Source organism: Solea senegalensis, linkage group LG13 (genome assembly GCF_019176455.1).
Source record: "Solea senegalensis isolate Sse05_10M linkage group LG13, IFAPA_SoseM_1, whole genome shotgun sequence".
In the NCBI taxonomy this organism is placed as follows: Eukaryota; Metazoa; Chordata; class Actinopteri; order Pleuronectiformes; family Soleidae; genus Solea; species Solea senegalensis.
Window position 1 is genome coordinate 4314675 of NC_058033.1, and position 21410 is coordinate 4336084.

Here is a 21410-nt window from a genome sequence, read left to right on the forward strand (position 1 = left end):
TGCATAAAGAATGTTTCTACTTCATGAGAGAGGTTATGGGTCAGTGTTTTCTTTTAGCCATTAATTGTAAATAAATACAAATTAGTAGCAGCAGTAATAATTGGAGGCGATAGCAGCAGCAGCAGCAGTTATGTTGTGTTTTCTTTTAGCCATTAATTGTAAATACATACAAAATAGTAGCAGCAGTAATAGTTGAGGCGATAGCAGCAGCAGCAGCAGTTATGTTGTGTTTTCTTTTAGCCATTAATTGTAAATAAAAACAAATTAGTAGTAGTAGTAATACTAGTAGACATAGCAACAACAGCAGAGGTTAGAGCAGTAGTAATTGTAGTAGTAAAAGTACTAAGTAGTTAGTAGTCGTAGTAGGTTGCAGTAGTAAAAGCAGCAAGAGCAGTAGTAGTAGTAGTAGTCGCAGAAGCAGCAGTGGTCGTGATAATGGTAGTAGTAGAAGTAGTAATTGAAGTTCTGTAGTAGTAGTGTTAGTAGTAGTTGTTTTATTGTAGTAGTAGTAGTAGTCGTAGTAGTAGCAGAAGCAGCAGCAGTAGTAATGGTCGTAATAATAGTAGTAGTAGCAGTAGTGTTGTGGTAGTAGTCATAGTAGTAGTAGAAGGCAAGTAGTAAGTAGAGGAAGTGGTAGTAGGTAGCAGAAGCAATAGTATAGTTGCAGTAGTTGTAGTTGTAGTTGCAGTAACAGCAGCAGTAGTAGTGGTGGAAATATAGTACAAGTCAGTGGTATTAGTACTCGTCACATCAGAGCCAATAGAGGCAGTAGTACTAGTAGTGATAGCAGTTAGTAGTCAGCAGTACTAGTGGTGATAGTAGTATCATTTATGTAATCTCAGTAGTAACATGTATATAAATGTCTGTCAGGGGTTGACTGAGCTGTTTCTCTCCAGTTTAAAGCGGAGTAAATTTACTCAACGGCAAACACACACACACACAAACAAGTACACAACTTAATTAGAGAACGGAAGTACACACAGCAGTGATGCAATCAGCGGTGTTGTGTAATAATACTCACGCCTCAGGTCTTTGAAGTAAATTGTCTGCCTGTTGGGGTTAAGCAGCTGTATCACAGAGTCGTCGTTGTTCTTCACCCGGCAGCTGATGATCGCCGTCTCCCCCTCCACCACGGACACATTGTCTGTCACCAGGTTCTGACTCACCACTAGAGAGGACAAAGACAAGGACACATAAATTACCACGGACAGACGGGGGGGTTTGACGCAATCAAGACACCTGAGCTTATGATTACTGTCTTTTCCAGGCCGTAAAATAAAGTTGCATACAAAAACAAAACACTGGTTCTTCAACAGAACAAAACAACAATGACTTATGGGCGGCCATGAATCAGGGGTAAAGCGGGATGCCACTCAACTTGAAGGTGGAGGGTTCAATCCCTGGTTTTACAAGCCAAATTTCTATCACAAGTTGCTCCTGACAGCTGTGCAGACCATGTATGAATGGGTATGACAGATATAGATGTGCTGCATGAATGTGTGAGTGAGTGGGTGTGAATGGGTGAATGGCACGAAATTGCAGTGGAAAGCAGCTTAGAATGTTATGAAGACTGGGAAAGTGCCACACAGAGTAAATGCAGACCATTTACGTTCCGGCGTGTTCATGGAAAGCCAGAGTCAGGCGTCACTCGAGAAAATCAGTGAAAGCCTCAATAATGGCGAGTCATTTATTTTCAATTTGAAAAACACAGATTGAGATGTGAAATGAACCTTCAGTGGACATTTATCTTGTCCTATGTTTAAAAATTTCAAATACGGGAGAAGGATTTAAGAGAACTGATCATCTACCTACCTCCATTCACTCATTTCTAAGAATTACACAATATATTTTCCTGTTTATAACATTAATAAAACTTCAAAATGTGTTTTTATATTTGATTTTTCGCCATCCACAATATAAATAAAATATAGCCTGTAACCCTCTTGAGTAATCAATTCCAAAAACTTTGTTAGAGTACTTAAGTTGAGCTGGCAACTTTTTTACTTTTCCTCCCTACAGTACATTTGGGCACACCTTTCTGCACTTTTTGCTCCTTACCTTCTCAAAACAGACTATAACTACCATCGTTTTCTTTTACAGTTTGGTCTCTGAAAGATGCTTACCCAACATTTAAACTGATTTCAACCCTGCAAAGAGTAGTAAAGAGGGGAAAGTCAACTGTGTGGACGGGTTGTAACGGGCAGTGACAAAGATGGAAAGAGTGAACTCGAAATATAGACAACAATGGAACAGATTCAGAGAAGCAAGATATTCCTCACGGTGCCGGTTAATAATAAATGAAGAAATCAATCCTATTTTGAGTTCCTGGAACCTTTTTGAGTTATGAAAATTGAAGTAGAATTCTTATTTCTTACTCAAATATATTTGCAGAGCATGTACTTTCATACTTTCCCTTCAGCGAAGAAGTCGGAGCAGCGTGTCTATTTCTGTTTATGTACAAGTATCTGTACATTTTCTTAAGTATGAGATAAGGGCGTGAGATCTCCTGCCAGCTCTCGACATAATAGAACATCTCATGTGTAGAGACATAAACTGGCACGGAAATAAAACAATGAGATGTCCACTGGAATAAACACTACAGAGTGACCTGGAAAAGAGTTGAACAAGCCTGCGGGCTGAGGAAAACTGGTCACAGCCATCATCGGTCATCAACCACCGCTCAGACTGCTGTACTTCCTTGTTTCACAAACAATATCTCTGCCTGAAGAATGACAAATGGATTCTTTCTGGCTTTGTGCTACTTTGATTTGAAAAACTACAGTAATAACATCGCAGACTTTGCTGTGGGCTTGCATCATTGTTGGGGCTGGTGTTGAGGCTCGAGTGGCTTTGGATTTATTTTAAATTACTGCTGCAAAAAGCAAACACTTGGCAGCTTGGCAGACGAAGATGATGGTTATTTTGGTCCCCGGAGCAAGATTTTCATGATTAGATGCGCGCACACACAAGACACACAAACACACGAACAAACACACACAGAAATGCATACATGCTCTCGGGCAACATGGTCAAACATACAGACAAAATCAAATCACAGGTCGAGGAAATTCATCCATCCATCCAACTAGCCATCCATTGCTATAGTGACTGTCTCTTTGAGCGTCGCTAGGGGGAGCTAGGTCCAATCCCACAGATGCAGGACATACCCTTTTCCAGCCAATCAAAAGGCCAACATATACTTTCAGACACAACAACAATAATAATAACCCCATATCTAAACCCAGGGTTTAGATATGTGCAACTGGACCTGCTGAGTTTCTTTGAAGACATTTCTTGAAGAAGCCTCTTCGATGAGAGGCGTAACGTCTTCAAGGAAGGTCCAGGTCCAGTTCAACTCTGGGTGCCTGTATCTACTCTCCTGAGGATGCAGAGACCAGGATGAACTTGTGGAGAAAATATGTCTGCAGGCGAAGTACAGTAACCCACCCGCCACCCCACCTGGATCGTACACGGACTCTCCTCGCCATTGTGAACGTGTCCTACGCAGACAATCTCTTGCTACATTTGTTAACTCCAGAGAGAGTCTCATCCAAACTCTCTGGACCTCATCAAGAATTCATTAAGGACGCCGCAAACTGCAATTTCCATGATGCATCGTCGGCAGAGACATTTATGTGTTTCCGCGTTAAGATCTTTGTTGTATATTTATACCACATTTTCACCTCTAACTGTCACGAGGAGAGCTGCATACTGAGTTAGGTAGTACATAACTAAGCCACATATTACCTTGGTTTGATTTGCTTTTATTGCAGGAGCGACGATACAGCAGTACTGTATGTATGCACTGGATATGATGCACCAGCACAGTCCATTAAGTTGGCGACCTAAATCATTTCAGCTGCCGCTGCCACCGAACACAGACATTCACCATGTACGTACACATCGAGGACGCAGACATGTTAATTCTGCAGCGTCGGCACATAATCGACTACAGACACATAACGTTACTTGTTGATTTTCCAGTTGCTGGAAGCTGCAGCTCGAGTGCAGAAGCATTAGTTTTGTTTCCCGGGATGGAACCATTCAATTTCGTCTGTGAAGAAAAGTTCATATATAAGTCCATATTTATCTGACTGCTTTTATTGATTGATGAGAAAGTAGCCATGTGCATTAATAAAGAAAATTGAGGACGCAGTGCATCATGGAGTTGTAATCTAATCGAAACTGTGAGACAAGTGAAGATGCACAGCGCTGTAGTTAGGGTCTGAAAATAGCTACAGATAAAAAAACCAAGACATTCACACTTATGGTCACCTGAGATTGGCTGCATTTCCAAGATGACAACTGCGGAGATGAAAAACGAATGGATGGAAACGATTGCAGCACAACTATACACAATTTTATGCATCATAAATTGCATGATAATGTATGTTACACCTTAGAGTGACTCTGCTGCAACAGATATTACAGAGAGGCCGGGGTTTTAAGTTGAAGTTGGGGGTCTTTGTTATGATCCAGATAGAAAACTAGTGATGATGAAATGAGGTGACTCAGAGGTAGGGCAGAGGCCGGGGAATGGAATAAACCAAAATAAATCAGAAAACATCAACTGCTAATTTGCATGCCTCAGTTGTCAAGCACCTCTAAATATCCCTGCCGATTAGGAGACGGGGAGGATGAGGTGAGAAGGGAGAAACTGCGTCCTCTGATGCTGACGGATAAGGATAGACAGCTTAACGAACGAGATTCAAATCAGCATCCCTCGGTGTCCCGAACGCCGCCCTAAACAAATGATCCCTGTTGTCTTTAATATTCAAAACTGAACCTCATTTTTCAAAGATGTGCAGCGCTGAGCGGCGGGGTGGACATCTGGTTATGATAATACGCTTACATACTACAAAGTGCATATCAAGGCTTTCACCGAAGGTTACAAGGCGGCGGCGAGACGCCGCGTGGCGTCCGCTCGGCTGTGATGTCGTCGCCAGTGAAGGTATAGCGGGAAGGGCTTCAAACGGCGGCTGCCTCATCAGTGACATAATTGTTCCTGTTGCGCTAAATAAACAAGTCTGACATGCAGGAGGACGCTATGTGGAGGCGGTGGGGGGGCTAATTAATGGCCAACAACAAGGTCTCCGAGGACGGTGTCAGAGAAAAAGCACTTTTGACACTGGGAAGGCAGAGGCTGTTTAAATCTTTCATTAAATAATTTTGCAAAGTTTTCCTTTGTCTTTGTTGTTTCTGTCATGTCGCGGTGGGTGGTGGCTGTGATGGCCAGTGTACAGAGGAGAAGAAGAATCAAACAAGCTTTGTTCCAACTGAGATGGAAACATTTATGCCTCGGGCTTGTTATTGACAGTTCCTCTGTATCACCTAATGTTGAACATGTGTTGTCATTCAATATCAAATGATGGTACTTACGGCGTTCATCTAACCTGTCAGTCGGATCTAACAGTGTTAAGGATAAAACAGGTGTCATAAAATTGGAACTGGAAAAGAAATATTGATCAGGAATCAATATTAAAGTCCAGATCGCAATATCCATAACATGTTCAAATAAATAAATAAAAAAATCCCCAGCCTTCATGCTTCATTTTAATACCTGAGACAGACATAGTGGCGTTGATACCTTTTTTTTAACATCAATTTATAACACTTAACTTCACATCCATCATCCATTTTATGCAGTTTATCTGGGGTCAGGTCACAGTGGCAGCAGATTAAATGAGTTGTTCCTCTCTTACCAGATGAGATTAATGTATAATCTCTCCAGGGTGAAGTGGGCCTATGTTCGTTCCTTTGTAAACATCAATAAACAACTTGAAAAAATATAATAATATGAAGCCTTGGTGCTAATTTTAGATGCAAAAGAGTATGTGTATGCTTATGTTCCACACAGTTGGTCCAGTGGGAAAAGTCGATGTTATTAGGAATACATTAGCATTAGCTTTGGCTCAATTAATGGCAGTTGCTTCTCTTCTCTTCATCTAGTTTAATGACAGTAATGACAGTATTCAACAAACACCAGAGAACAACATTTCAGGGCTTAACTTAAACTATTTCACAGTTATTCTCCTTATTCTCTTATTCTATAGCCCTAAACTGTGAAATAAATGTGCTGGTGATTGAATGATTTTGATTTATTTCTGGTAATTATTTACATTTTTAAAGCTTTGACTTGTGCCTTACAGTAGTTTTGCAACAGCCTGCTGACAATACAATACAGTATGTTGGTGTTTTGATTCAAATCTTCTCCTTACCAAAAATCATGTTGTTTTTATTAAAAACAACACTCTCCAAATGACACTCCCTGTATTTCTGTCATTCTAAACATAAATATAACTATGTGCATTGAAAGTATCTGTACCAATTGTAGATCCAAAACGGGATCCTTTTGGAAAAGCAAATATTGTTAGGATTATATAAGAATTAGCTTTGGTTTAATTAATGGTTACATCTTGTTGTGTGACTTACAGATGTTCAATTCCATTTTTACCCTTCCTGTGTGTGATTACGTTCAGATTAGATAGAGTATTACGCTGATAAAAAACCAATGCGATATTATTATTTTCAGTATTGTCAGCAAAACTAGAGTTTCCATGTTGAAAACTTCACCTAAGGGGCTTTCCAGCATGAAATATTACAAAAGTGCTGACATTTTTTTTTTTGCCAGCACTGGCTAAACCTACACTAGAGCGAATCACTTCTTTGTCGCTGCTCTTCAAACCTCACACTCGCCAGTTTCAATGTGCTTTCTGGTTTTGTCGCGTTGGCCTTATCGGAGTGAAACGTGTGAAACTAATATGCTTTAAAGCCACAGGATCAGACTGGTGCATGAATTCCTGTACTTGCCGACGTCCACTCTGACATTTGCTGCCGCATCAGAAGGATTTTCTAACACTGATACTTGGTATCAGAGCATCTCTCGTAATGCTGCATCACATTTTGATGGAGCATTTGGAAGAAATCCACGTTGGCACATTAAACATTTCGAGGTGTAAACATCTATTTGGATGTGACTGTGAAGTATCGCTCACGACCAGAATAAATATGCTTTTAAACGCCCGCAAAACTCGGCGTGATAAATCTCTACTTTGATGTTTTCAAATTCAGATTGGCTGCATTTACCTGAACCTGTGCAAACTGCTATGGAGAGACGGAAAATGACACCAACGAAGTTTACCAGAGGACAAGACTTTACTGCTACACTTCAATAAGTCTCATATTAGACACCATTAACAGTCTTCCACTACAGTATGAGAGCAGTAAAAGACAAACTCTCCTAACTGAAATTGACATTATGATAATAGCACATCAGAGAAGGTGGGAGTAATAAAGTATATTGTATAATGTGGTCGCCTGGGCTGCACTTCGTACATTTTCTTTACCTCCCTTCCGTCACATATCCCGCTTGCGCATTTGCACACAAATACACTTTCACCACCCATTGATCCACCGGACAGATGAAGACGCGCACAGACAAAGAGCAGACCGCGAGCGAAGCAGTGCATCAAACATGAGATATCAATACCGGGCCGGCCAGAGCCAGCCTGAAAATCTGTGCCAGGCTCCGTCTCTTTAATGTGTTAGTATTCAGTAAAGATTTGAAGCGTGCATCTTTGCAATCTCCCAAGAAATATGACCTGTAGTCCCTGGAAACTGGGAATCGTAGCATCAATCTGCATCAATCTAGACCAGGAAACTCTCCACTGTACAGTTAGGAAAAGGAATAAATCACTTTTTTATTGGCCTGATGAGCTCTTGACTGTACAGTCAGACAAGAAGATATAAAATAGATTTGACCATTTCGTCAGTTCCATTATTTTTTTGTGCCAGACTCACTACTCACTAGTTATTTGTAGGCAGTTGAAGAGTGCATGCTCCAGAATGTTTTTCTTTTGGGAGGACTTAATAAAATGCCAGATGACTGATGCAATAAAGTAGCAAAGGTGGTAACAACTATAATAATATTAATAATAACAATGATAATAATAATGATGATAACAATAATAATAATAATAATAATAATCATAATAAAGCATGAAAAGCTGCAAGACCAGAGCAAACCTCTAGCTGCTGTTAGCTGCTGTTAGCTGCTGCAAGCTGCTGTACCTGCTGGTGGCTGCTGTTACCTGCTGTTAGCTGCTGTAGCCTCAGTACCTGGTTGTAGCAGGTCAGGTTTGCTTCATATTTCAAAATTCAAAGACATTTTTACCGTTTTTAGGTCGCCGGATAAGTCTGTGATGCCTTTTTAACACGGGTTTGGTAGGTTTCATGGCCAACCTCAGCAGATGTTTTGACAGGACACGCGCAGGTGTAAAGAATCTAATTAATGACGGCCAAGTTCCATTTAGTTCCCCTTTCATGCCTGCTCCCTGTATCAAGCTGTCCTGACTAACAGAAAATTAACTTGTCACTACTTGAGACACCTCACCCGGACCGCTGTCAGATGCCACTTATCCTTGTGCTGCTTTTACAGCTAATAACAGCGAATTCCACAAAAAAATAGTGCTAAACGAACAACAAAGTCACAGAACAACACAAACATCATTTCCAGTTGGAAAAGGCTGTTTAATTTTCAGCTCAAGAGCTGAATTTATCTTTAAAATATGCATTATATTTTATCCAGGGTAGCTAAAATCTGACCTATAGCGAGCATGCACATATTATTATTATGTGTTACACTTGTCTTGGTGCAGGGAGCCAGTAGGGGGTGCACACAGCTTTGTCAGGACTGCCTACATGTCAGTTCCTCATACAGCTACTCTTAAAACACAGGAAAGATGAAAAGATTGCTCAGAATTTCGAAGAAAATAAATTGGCATTGGTGCTTGTTTGTGGTTTCTCAAAAATGCCCAATATTTATTCTTATTTTTAGACTTTTGATGTAATAATTGCCGGCTGAATTAACGGTTATTATCTGTCGTAGCAATGGCAAAACAGCAAAGGTAAAAAAGTATCCATCCATTTGCTATATCACCTTCTCAAGGTGTAGAGTAAGACTATAGAATGTCACACAGCTGAAAAAAACAGTTACACCTACAGGCAATTTACAGAATCGGCAATTTATGCTATTGTCCAAGTTCAAATGCCCCAGTCCTAGACCGAAACCCTTCATTATAAACCCCTACACCCCCGCGCTGCCCAAGATATAAAGTATTCAGGGAACCATTTGTCAACGCGTGTCTTATAATTTCCATGCGGTTGTCATGTACCTCCTCGTACTTCCAGCTTTTTCACTGGTCACTAAAACATTTGGCCCATGGCGATGGAAGAGGACTAGATTTCATCCCTCCGCCATCCATGTCAGAAATGTCGAAGCAGTCAATCCCAGATTAAAGTTGTCAGACAATGACACGGCACCCTTCACTGTACAAAGCTAGCCCGAGGCTCAAACCCACTAAGACTGAGACAGAAGCAGGAGAAGTGCCATGTTCCATCAGCCGACTGCGCGTTTCTATCCTCTTCACTCTGAGGTGAGGTGTGTGCATATATGCCGCTGAGCCACCAAAGACTATAATGAGGAAAACACTGTCATACCAATACCATATTTAACTATGAACGGATGTTGTCATGGATACACTGACTCCAAAGATGAGGCTGTTTGTTGATGTTCTTCTTTAAACACTTTAAACGGCGAGATTGATAATCCAAACATCACTTTGTCACTTTACCGCTATTTTTCATATCTCACCTCTCCCTGTGGAATTATTATTATTAGCCTCTGCACTGTTTTTTTTTTTTTGTTATTGGACCTACTGTTAACCATGCATTTATTCATACCTTGTCCTAACATAATTTAACATACAGTCATCTTGTGCAGTCGGTACGTGTCGCGTCGTGTGTGTGTGTGTCACACGGCTCTCGGCCGGTTGAAAGATATTAATTTCTCTCTGACATTTTGAGAAACATGAAAGTCTGAGTGCACGCTTAGTGAGCAGCATGCAATCATTTTCTCTTTTTTTTTCCTCCGTTTCTCACACACGCATGCGTGTGTGTGTGTGTCTAAGTGTGTATTTGCAAGTGTGTGATTGCAGTCAGTCCATGTGTGATTGCATGTTTTCCCCGAGCATTTCTGATCGTACGTCTCAGTGTTTACTGAAAAAAGTATACGTGTATGAGTAGAGCATTATTACTGTACATGCAGGGGAGGGATTTATTTATTATTATTTTTTTTTTATCATATTAGGCACAGACTACTCTGCAGTTTTTGACAACAAACTAAAGACAATCTTCAAAGTTAGGCCATCTTAAATACGTGCAAGGTCACACCTTTACATATGCAACTGGAGTTTAAATCTGATACTGCAATTCAAATTTAAAATCATTGGAAAGTGTTGTCTGCCCTCCATCTTCGCCCTAACGTTGCCAGAGAGTTTGAGGAACCAATCCTGCACGAACCCCCCCAAAAAAGCAGCAAAATTAAAGATAAAATACATAAAAGAGATATACAGAAATGATTTTCCTTGCGTTGATCAACAGGGTTGAACTCTGCAACAGACACCTGTGAATCAGGCTGTGACACAAGGGGGGAAACACAAGTTGCACTCCAACTATTTATTAGAGATTTGGTTTGACGACAGGTGCTCGGGAAGTTGGCCGAAGTGGTGGAGGAGGGACAACAGGAGGCAACAAGCCAACAGGGGAACCAGCAGGGCATCCACTTCCTTAAACGGGGGAGGCTCCTCCAAACACCAACAAGAGACCAGCATCTAACCTTCGCAGCAGAGGCAGAGTGGCATATGGAGGTCGATCTGGGAAGGCAACTCCACTCGCCAAGGGAGATCTGCAGCCCCACATTAAGGCCAGACATGGTGCCGTGGACTCCAGCTGGAAGACCTGCCCTTCAAATGGAGCTAACGGTGCCATGGCAAGCGGGGCAAAGTGCACAGACTTGGTGGCAGAGGGCAGGGAAGGTGGATGGGCTGTGAAGCTCTATCCTGTGGAGGTGGGGAGCGAGGTTGGGGGCTCAACATCATGTCTCCTGAAAGAACCTGGAGCAACAGGGAGCCAAACTCCACAGGGCCACTGAGGAAAAGGAGAAGGCAAGTTTCTGGCTCTGGCTGAGAACACGCAACCAGTCTTGGGGAGCGAATAACAGAGAAAAGAGAAGGGTAACTGCAGGGGGTGGCAGGGAGATGTCCCTGTTCACTGTCCTGCGAGACATGTTCCAGGATAAAGGGCAAATAATCAAGTAACCAAGGCCAAACTCAGGAAAACGGACATCTCTGCCATACCTAGTCCTCCAGGCCCAGAGCCCAGCAGGAATACCATCCTCACCTTTATTATTTATTTAATTCCTTATTCCTTAACTATCTAGGATAGGACGACAATCTACTGTACGCTGGGATCTATACATCACAGTCTGTAAATTACAAACACGGGACGAAAAAATGAGTTGATGTATTAAAGTCACGTGACGTCACAGAAGGAGAGTTGAAACCTGCGACATTTTGGCAGCATATGCATAGAGTTGAATGTACAGCCTCTCAGTGTTTTCCACCACAGTCTGTGTGAAGAGAGCAGCCCCCGAGTGGAGCTGCTGGCTGTGTGAATGCTGTCTGAGCACAGACGACTGACAGCCAGAGGCAGCCAAGAAAAGGTCAGGATCCTTGTTTGGCCTGACCACTTCAAACAGCGGAATCCCTCTTGGTGAGGATTTGAAGGAGGCAGTTCAGTTAATCTGTGTGCTGGCTCTGACTTTTCAGAGAAGTTCAAAAGATATGACAGACGGAATTTATGAGAGATGATACTGCTGGGCAGTCGAGAGATCAGACTCCACCGAGAGATGCGAGTTTGACACTGTATACTGGTAAAAGTGTAGTAAACAGGAGTGGTGGAAAATTAGTCAATCGTTGAGTTTTATCCGTTAAAGGCACAATGCATAAAATGCTTGGTGAAGTTGCATCATATCCCTCACCTGACCTTTGACCTTCCAGTGTGTTGGAGAACCTATGCAGTCTTCAGTTAGCATCAAAACTCAAAAAAATGTGTAGTTTGTCCATTGTGGGCTACTGTAAAAATATGGTGGTCAAAATAGGCCCATCTGGGGTGATGAAAAACAATAATTCATTTATTCATCACGTTTTTTAGATATTTTACCTTCAATTCTGTAAGTAATGTCACTTAAATTTTCCACACTATTCCTTTAAATTCTCACATTTTGAGGTTGTTTTGCAGAGTAGGCAGTGGTCACCAATCCTGGAATCCTCAATGCCATAACTTACATTAGTCTGAATATTTTTCACAACATTTTTGATCAATAATGACAAAAATAAATTGCTTTAAAGATCCAACGTGTAAGAATTAGTGACATCTAATGGTGAGAATGCAGATCATAACAAAAAGAGAACACATGTCCAACACATTGGAAACTACTGTGGCCTTTGCAGACAAGAAAGTCTTATTCTCAGGCTACCAAAAGCAAATTATTTCTCTTTTAAAGCTATAATATACCACATAAATTCAGCTTCTGCCCATAAAACCTCCGGTTTTGCTCCTAAGCAGGTCAAATACACTAATTGAGATTACTCTAATAAGAGGAAAAGATCCAGACATAGCCTAAAGACATGACATTAGATCTTAAAGCACACATATAGAAGCACAACTGAAGAAACCAGCACATTATATATTCTCTTTTACAGCTAAAACCTCAGCTGTGTGTGAACTACAGACGTGATTTGTATTGTTCCGTGGCTGAGGTTTTGTGCGTCTTTTGTATGAATGTTGGCGAACAGCGGGTTGTTTTTTTATAGAGCCTCGGTGGGCGGCACATAGAACGACGCACTGTGAGATTACTGTGAAACTGTTTTGTTTCAGGACCCGACTATGAACAGTGGCCGGGTTGTTTCCTTTCCTTTTTCTCATTATCCTGAAAGAAATCAATTAATCTCAACACCAAGACTCATTTCAGAGGTGACATTAGAATATCGTTCACAGTGACATGATGACACTTTGATTTTCCGGGTTGCAGAAATACCAATCACATTGTAGAGTCTTTTAAAAGATGTAGTATATCTATATTTGTTTACAATGATTGCTATTATCAAGTAAAATTACAGTTACCTCACCCCCCCCCCTTGACAAATACCTGTAGGTTTTGATCTTGGAAGGAGCAGAATAACAAACGACACATCGCCAGACTCCGCTGCAACTAATTATACACGTCAAGCTCCTTCAGAGAGCCCTTCTTCTTTTACATAAGCAATATAAATATCAACCAACCACTGGAAGCACTGCGCAGTGCCAACATCCTTCCTCCGAGTCTCACGTTACATTATTCAACCGCGCAATACATAATAGACCAAAGCTAAATCTGGTGATAGCAGAAACCCCTCGGAGATTCAGTCCGATGTAAGATAATGCATCTGACTGAATGGCTGATAAAAATTGCCTTTCAAGCGTCAAAGAAACACACAGAACCTCGAGACACGAGGTTCCCCCCCTGCACAAAGGCAGTGAAGGGAAAACCTAAGAAGTGGAGCAGTTTCTTAACTCAAACTACAAAGTGCAAACTGGAATTGAAATAAAGTTGATGCATGAAAAGTCCCATACTGTACCTTGAATTGTCCTATGGAAAAACATAACTCATAGACTGTTTATAAAAATGGAAGCCACGGAAGACGATATTAACGATACCGATACTGATACCGATATATGCAGGTTTTTTTTCCACAAAACTTATTTTAGGTCACATCACGTATCTCCTGCTGGTGCCAAGTGTTTAAGCCTCATTACTGGCACCTACAGAGTGTTGATAAATGAGCATGTAAAACACTTTTAATAAATGCATACATATGTATTGTTATTATTTTCACATTTTAAATGTTAACTTAATTTATTTTTTATCGAAATATACAGTACCATGGGGAAAATAGATATATCAGAGCAGTGTAGAGTATAAATATGTATGTGTATGTATAAATCATGAATCTTGAGGCTTTGTTCAATTTTATGTGTAGTTAGGGCGGAAACAATTAATCGACGAAGGAATCATCAACTATTTTGTTAATCAACTGATTACGTTCTCAGCTTCTTTTTTTTTACCTTGTTAAATGTCAACATCTTCTGCTTTCTTTTCTGCGTACGAAAAAGAAATACATTAAAACGGAATCATTTTCTGTTTGTCATTTGAGAGCATCCTTAATTCTAGATTTGGGAAAGACACCAATCAACGTTTCACAACATTATCTTACACCTTATGGACCAAATAACGATAATGATAAATCAAGAAACTCCTTGACAGATTAATACCATGTGAAAATAATCGTTAGTGGCAGTCAAATAGATGCTGAGTGACCAACATGAATACCCTAATGTCCACAACAGACTTATAAGATAAGATAATACTTTATTAGTCCCACGCTGGGACTGTTACAATTAACCTTACGATGTAGGAAATACAAAGAAGAAATTATCTAAAAATAAATCATGATACAGTGTACTGTATACATCCAAATGAAAATAGAACAGTTGTACATAAAACCTAATCCTTTTTGCTTTAGACAGTCAATGATAAATCAGCTCCGTCTGAGGCTAAAACAGTCTGAGTCACCACCGTACTCCACGGTACTAATAGTTTTCCACGGCTTCACTCCTGTAACCCCATCTCTCCCTCTGTACCACACACACTCACACACTCACTCCATACCTCTCCCACCGGTGCTTTGGTGGAACAGTGGATTTGTGACACATTATGTAAGAACGGTGTGTGAAGAGCTTTGTCGGGGGGTTACATGCTTGCAGCGAGCGTGTAAGTGGCTTTTGTTGCAGCTGCCGCCGCCGCCGCCGCACAAAAAACGCCTTTATCTCACCACCGAGCCTAATGACAGCAAAGTAAATATGAACAATTAGAGTCAATTAAAAATGAAAATATAAAAGTGGAGGATTTTAGAGCAGCCATAACAAACTAACAACATGCTTCTATGCTGTTGTTTTTTTCTGTATGGCTGTGATCACATGTTATACTCAAATATCAGAATTAACAACTTTATAATGTTGTTTTTGCAAACACATGAAATCACTTTGGATGTTAGTATATGTATAATTTATATATGGAACTAACACCATTATGTAATAGAAGCTGAAACAACTGCATTCATATACGGTATGTATAAATGACGAATGATTATGCAACAATCTCCCTGTCGGAGTCAGTTACTCCCCCTCATTTATAATGTAAAGTAATTCCTTTAAGTGAATATTGAAATTATATATGTTTTCTGGTTTGTTTCTGATGCAGAATTAAAATATTTGGCAGAACCGAGATTGTTTTTGTTCATAAAAATACCAAAATGAGAACGTATTAGCGAGGATGCAGCCAAACAAAACGGCAAATAACAAATGCTTCAACCAACAGGAGCGTATCATATCATTAACCACTGATGAATCAAGCTGGAATTGACTGTGAGGATACGTAACATCCTCCATACGCCTCCTACGGCGCCGTTACATAAACTCTGCGCATCATTTTACATATGATTTCCTATAAATTAACATCCAAGACTTCCTTTTCCTTCCTCCCTCTATAACTCGCTTCCCTCCTGCCTTTCATGCCCTCACCCTCACTCAGAAGGAGGGTGGTGTGGGGTGGGGGGATAGAGAAATTGAGAAGTAAACAGAGAAGTGACGAGGATGCCAAGAAAGGGAGGGAGGGAACATGGATGCTGGTCGGTGACGCTAATGATGAGGAAAATGGAGGGTCATGTGGGAGCCAAGGATGGATGAAGGGGGGAGGGAGGGAGTCGGTGTTGTATAAAGAGTGACATAAGTGGTGGGTGGATGTGTGCATCACACCGGTGTGTTTTCCACATATCTACAGTGCGGGCTCAGGTTGCGTGTGTGGTGACACGTGTTCGCACTTACACGGCGGCGGCGTGCGCCGTCGCTTATGCGAGTCAAACCGGGTTATCCACCAGTGAGAGTGGCATGTGTATTTGTGTGTGTGTGTGTGTGTGTGTGTGTAAGTGCAGTGTTTTTATGTGTATGTGGGAGTGGCAGCCAAGTGATTAATGCGTCAGAGAGGCAGCTGTGGTCTGGGCTCACTCATTTGGAAATATCTTTCAGGGAGGAGAGACAGATGCGGGAGGACGGGTGGGAGAAGGTGAGGAGGGTGAAGGGCGGAGGAGACGCGTCTGCGTCCTCCTGCCAGAACAAAAGTAAGCTCGGGACCATTAGTGAGGTCGAACTGGGCAATGACAGAGGGAGAATTAGAGTCACGAGGAGGGAAGTAAAAGGTCCTGCAGCTCCCCGTGTTGTCCTCCATCATATCCACATTCATTAGTGTCTCCTTTAAGCGCTCAGCATTAAGGGTTCAGTGATTGGTCAAAAACTTTGCGTGCTTGTGCAGTTAAACAAAGCAAAGTACACAGATGCAACATGCGAAGCAGCTTGAAGACTACAAAAGCAATATTTTTGCAGCTCTTAGCTTATCTTTACGTTAAAAACACAGTGAATCGTCCGTCTGCACTCTTTAGACAACTGCTCCCCGTTTACTGAACAACGTTGCGACGGCGCGCTGTCCTGACTCAGCCATTTTAAATGTGAGGCGACTCTCGTGGACAATGTGTCGAGTCAGACTCCTGCAGAGGAGCACGAGGAGGCAGAGAGAGAGAGGGGATATTATTTTCCTCACACATGCTGAATGAAGCAGGTTTACTCTCCTGAGGCCACCGCGAGTCACAAACCGATGACTTCGCTCAAATGTTCACTTCAATTTTTGTCGGAATATATTAATAACTTTCCCTTCTTCTAGAGGAGGGTTGTGTCGTGTGTTGGCTCAAGATACACGTGGAGAAAACGTCACTCTACTTGTTCATCATTGGTGTTTTTAACATTTGTTGGTCATGCACATTAAAGCGGTCATGCTCTGCATCAGACCCCACTGAGGGAGTATTTTGAGCAGTGGAACCTTCTTTTCCTGGGCTCATCTCTGTGGTTTCACATGACTTGTAATGTAATCATTGAATTCAGTGCTCATATTGATGTTAAACGCAGCTGGAGAGTAAACGCCGCGGTGGTAAACGTCCCACGCAGAAGGAAACAGGAACACTGCGATGATGCTGCTTGGGTTTTCTGGTTCCCTGGCAGGCAGCTGTGAGAAAGAGTCAATACTCCATCACGACAAGTTCTGTTTGCTACTCTTGTTCTAAGTACATTCACTAAAACCTGTGTTTCTCTGGGGGGCTTCTTTGCTCCAGTTCCAGGTACTTTCATTAGGGAACAAATAGCTCATGAAACTACACGGCGAAGCCACAACCGTGCTGGACACGGAGACTCAGAAGTGGTCAGAGAAACACTGAGGGAAACATCACATTGATTTATGTCCTGGAAGTTAGGTAATACTTGGGAATTCAACTTTACAAAAACTTTTATTCACATATTTAAAAGAAGTTTTACTTTCTCTTCATTCTATGTTTGCACGAAATTCTAGCACGACAATTTTTAAAATCACCAAACACAGGAAAGATTCCCTATTGACGGAAAATAAGTTTGCCTCTCTGCTTATTTGTAACAAACAACCAAAAGAAAGCACCATATCGAGAGGTAACAATGTTACCAGACTTCAAACTTTTCCTTCAGTCCCGCTTCCAAAAACTCAGCAGGTACTGGATGAATCTCAGATAACGGCGCAGCAAAATAGGTGCAAACTCAGCATCGAGATTGCCAAAATAAAGGAGCAGAAGAAGAGAAATAGTGCATTTACCGAGAGGTTTTGTTTACATCACTGCCGAAAGTAGTGGAGGTGATAAAACCCTAATAGACACAGATTTCTCTGAGAGATAACGCTGATTCCATCCGTTCCCATTGCAGATAAAAGCCAATTGTTAGTGGAGGCCAGTGGATTTTTTTTTCTGACCAACGTAAAAAGGGTTTTACAGTAAAAGTATTTTCCTACAAGGTCTCACTTTATGAAGTTACACAATAAAGACTCTACCTATAACTACAAAACGTTCGGATTTAACATGACATGACAACCCTCTGTTGAGAAATCACCAATTATTACTTGTTTGTTGTAATCAAAGAGTGAGGAGCTGGTACAGTAAATATCAGGCTGATTGATACGGAACTGTAATCACGGCCATTGATCGGCATCAGTTGAACCTGCTTTGCTCTCAGACACAATTAATCAACTTCAGCTTTTATCTGATGTTACAACAGCTTGAGGCCGCACTGTATTTAATGAATCAAAAAGAAAACAGCATTTTACGCTGCCGCGCCACCGCAACACCGCGGTCTCTGTGATATTTCCTCACGTAAAGCTGGTCACCGATGTTCGCTTCCACAAGCTCTCCGGTAGCAGCCAACAGGTCACAACTGTCAATTTACCTTCCCACATATGGCTAAATCAGAGTTAAGTGATTTGTTTTTCTCCTCAGGTGATGATCGTGATCTGCACGGCTAAATCTATTTATCCGGAAAAGTCAAAGATAATTACTTTAAGCAGAAACGAGCGTTATGATGGATTCATTAGAAAAGGGGTGAGAGAAAAGAGAGAGAAAAACAGCTGTGCCATTCTCCTTAATGAGCAAGACGTGTCTGGGGGTCAAAGTTCATTACATTTAGATTTTATTACACTCGCCGGAGAACGCGTCGTAACCCACGCTCCGCCTGTAAAGCAGGAAGCCCAAGGGACCCCGGGGGGTTTGAAACTGGCAATATGACGGTGTCAGCATCTGAAGTGGCACTGGATGTTGTCGTGAATAATATTCTGGGGGGGGTTACACTTCTTATACGCATGCAAATGAACAAGCATAATAAAGCCAGGTGGATTAAGGGGGAATTTAACCCAGCAACACGCAGTAATCTGGTAATTAGGAGGACGAGCAGCGAATCACATAAAAAAAACAACCTCTTCATCTGTAGATGAGGTGCTTAAAATGTGTTTAGATGAGGCGGAGATGACATGTTTCCTTTGAAGAAGTACGCTAAAACAAATGTAAATAAATAATTTATGCCAGATGAAGGTTGACTTGAAATACTGGCTTCAAATAGTAATTAAACTGTCATTTGTCACCTGTTTTAGTGTTTTTTTTAGCTGTATTGTGTCATCCACTGTCATCTAATAATAATACAGACTGTAGCATAAAGCTATTACAAGAGGTGGAAAATAATGAATTACATTTACTCTCACTATTGTAAATGAGGAGGTTTCTGTGTACTTAAACATTATTTTTTGTTGGATAAAAATCACGCACTGGAAACTTTGGCAAGTTAAGAAAGTTAAAGCATGTGTGACCTTTGACCCATTCTGACTGACACGTTATGTGTTTACATATTTTATTTTGTCTGCACTTGAATTTGCATCGCATTGCACTATTATTATTGTTATAGCATTAATTTTGCCTTTCATAACCAAAAATGACAATTTTTGTGGTGGAAATCTAAGTGCACTGATTTTGGAACGGTTGGGTTGTGTCTCCAATTGTTTCGGTAAATTCACTTATTGGAACATTCGCAGTGTTTTTCCGTGCAAGAAGATTGACTCAAAGGAACATCTAGCAATTTGGTAATGAAGTGAACTGTTTGTTTTTTTATCTAAAATAAAAAGAAAAGGTCAACCAGTCACTAGTTTTTCCTTCTATTGCGAGTCAAAAAAAAAATATCATCACGTGTCATCAGAGATAAAGGAAACGTGTTAGATTGAAATACTGGCTTCACAGGGTGTATTGGTGCCCACAATCGAATTAAAAAAAAGCTTTTGGCACCTTCGACACCTGAGCTTCCTCTTGTTCTCGGAGGACGAGAGTGGATCTGAACGGGTCATCAGCCAATCACGAGGAGACAAACACCCCCCCATTCATCCTCACGTTCACACCAAGAGAGTTTGAACTGTGAGAGGAAGCTGGAGTACGCAGAGAAAACCCACACACACACGGCGGGGGGAGAACACGCAAACTTCACACAGAAAAGGCCCCTGCTCAACTGGGATTGTAACCAAGAACTTTCTTGCTGTGAGGCACGAGTGTTAACCACAGCGCCCGCGTTTCCACCAATGTGAATACAGGCCCCCTAGAGCCAGAAAAACCCAAATACACCAATGTAAAATACATACAACTCCTGATTTTGAAAAACTAAAGCTGCAGTGTGTAACTTTTCAATATAAACGACGTTAACGCCGGCGCTCGATGAGTTCACACCGTGCTGATTAAGCCTTCATCAGCTCTGTGTTCCTCAGTGTGGCAAAAGTCTGTTCTCTTGTCACCCAACGAGATTCCCAGCGCGGCGCACAGGAAGTGATTCATTCCGACATAATTAATCAACTTTTTATCTAGCGCTGTCCCCGCTTGAGACGCCGTTGCACCTAATTTAGGGAGGAGGACAACAGCGTTGACTCCGCGTCATGCAAATTGGAATGCGCCACCATTAACTTAAAGAAAGGAAGGAAGAAAGGTGTCATCGGGAAGTATTTAAAGACAGATTAACACAACAAATACACACACACATGATAATTGTGTCTTATTTGGTTCGCTCTGAGCAGACGGGGCTTCTTAAATGAAAAGCTCTCTGGCTGGCTTGTGCGTCGCCTCGGAGCAGAGACTCCGACCTCTCCGCTCCCCGGACTGTCATTTCAGTCGTAACATTTTAATGGTGTGCCGCTCCCTCCTTGTCATTTCATTATCTCTCTTCACTCTCCCTCTTGTCACAAAAGGGGTGAGAAGTTTTGCAGGAAAAACTGACTCTCTCTGCTCAATTAGCCCCGTGACCAGATTCCCCTGCCACACGCACATTTTTTGATGATTTCTTTTAATTACAATTCAAATGAATTCACTCGGCGGACACCTGAATGGGATTCCAGACTCGACCTCTTGGTACCTGAGCAAATCTAAGGCAACAGGTGCCAGAGTGAGCAGAGAGAAGAGGAAAAGAAAGAAGAAGAAGGCCTGTTTGATGAACTAGCTGCATCGACAGCACCGCGTATTGAAAAATGTAGATTGCGATGCACTGGACTGGGGACTATTGGCATTGCAATAAGAAAGACACATCCTGTGGTGGGGGAATCTTTTTTCCGAGTGCAGCGAGAGATGACCTTGCTGAACACATAGTCTGCGGAAACGCTGATTGAGCTTCAGCAGCTTGGGAAATTGAACCTGTGTTATGAAAAGAGAGGCACACAGGATGACAGGCAAACACTGTATACGTGTGATTGATTTAGTCATTAATCGGAGCTGCGCTCGGCACGCGTGTGTGCCCGTGTGGCCCGCGCACACATAAATGCATGTGTTTAAAGAGCCCGCCTGTGCACACACGGATAAGGCTCCTTGTGTTTAACTGCAACGTCCTTCAGCCCCTGCTCATACTCTCATGTCTTCTATTGTATTGATTGGCATAGAGAACAAACACGAAAAAGACTTAGTCTATAGTCACACGTCCGCTCAGGAGCCCAATGACAAAAGGAAGAAAACAGGTTTGTGTCGAAAAAGCAGCCCAGTTTTGTGTTTCATCTCAGGTGA

General features: G+C 41.6%; 1 protein-coding gene across 1 annotated transcript in view; it reads right to left on the reverse strand.

Moving 5' to 3' along the window:
• cadm1a (cell adhesion molecule 1a) overlaps positions 1 to 21410 on the reverse strand; it is a 375151-nt gene that overhangs the window by 94548 nt on the left and 259193 nt on the right. The window contains 1 exon segment of the mRNA XM_044042576.1: positions 1022 to 1168. Within this exon segment, the coding sequence (XP_043898511.1) occupies positions 1022 to 1168 (147 nt within the window).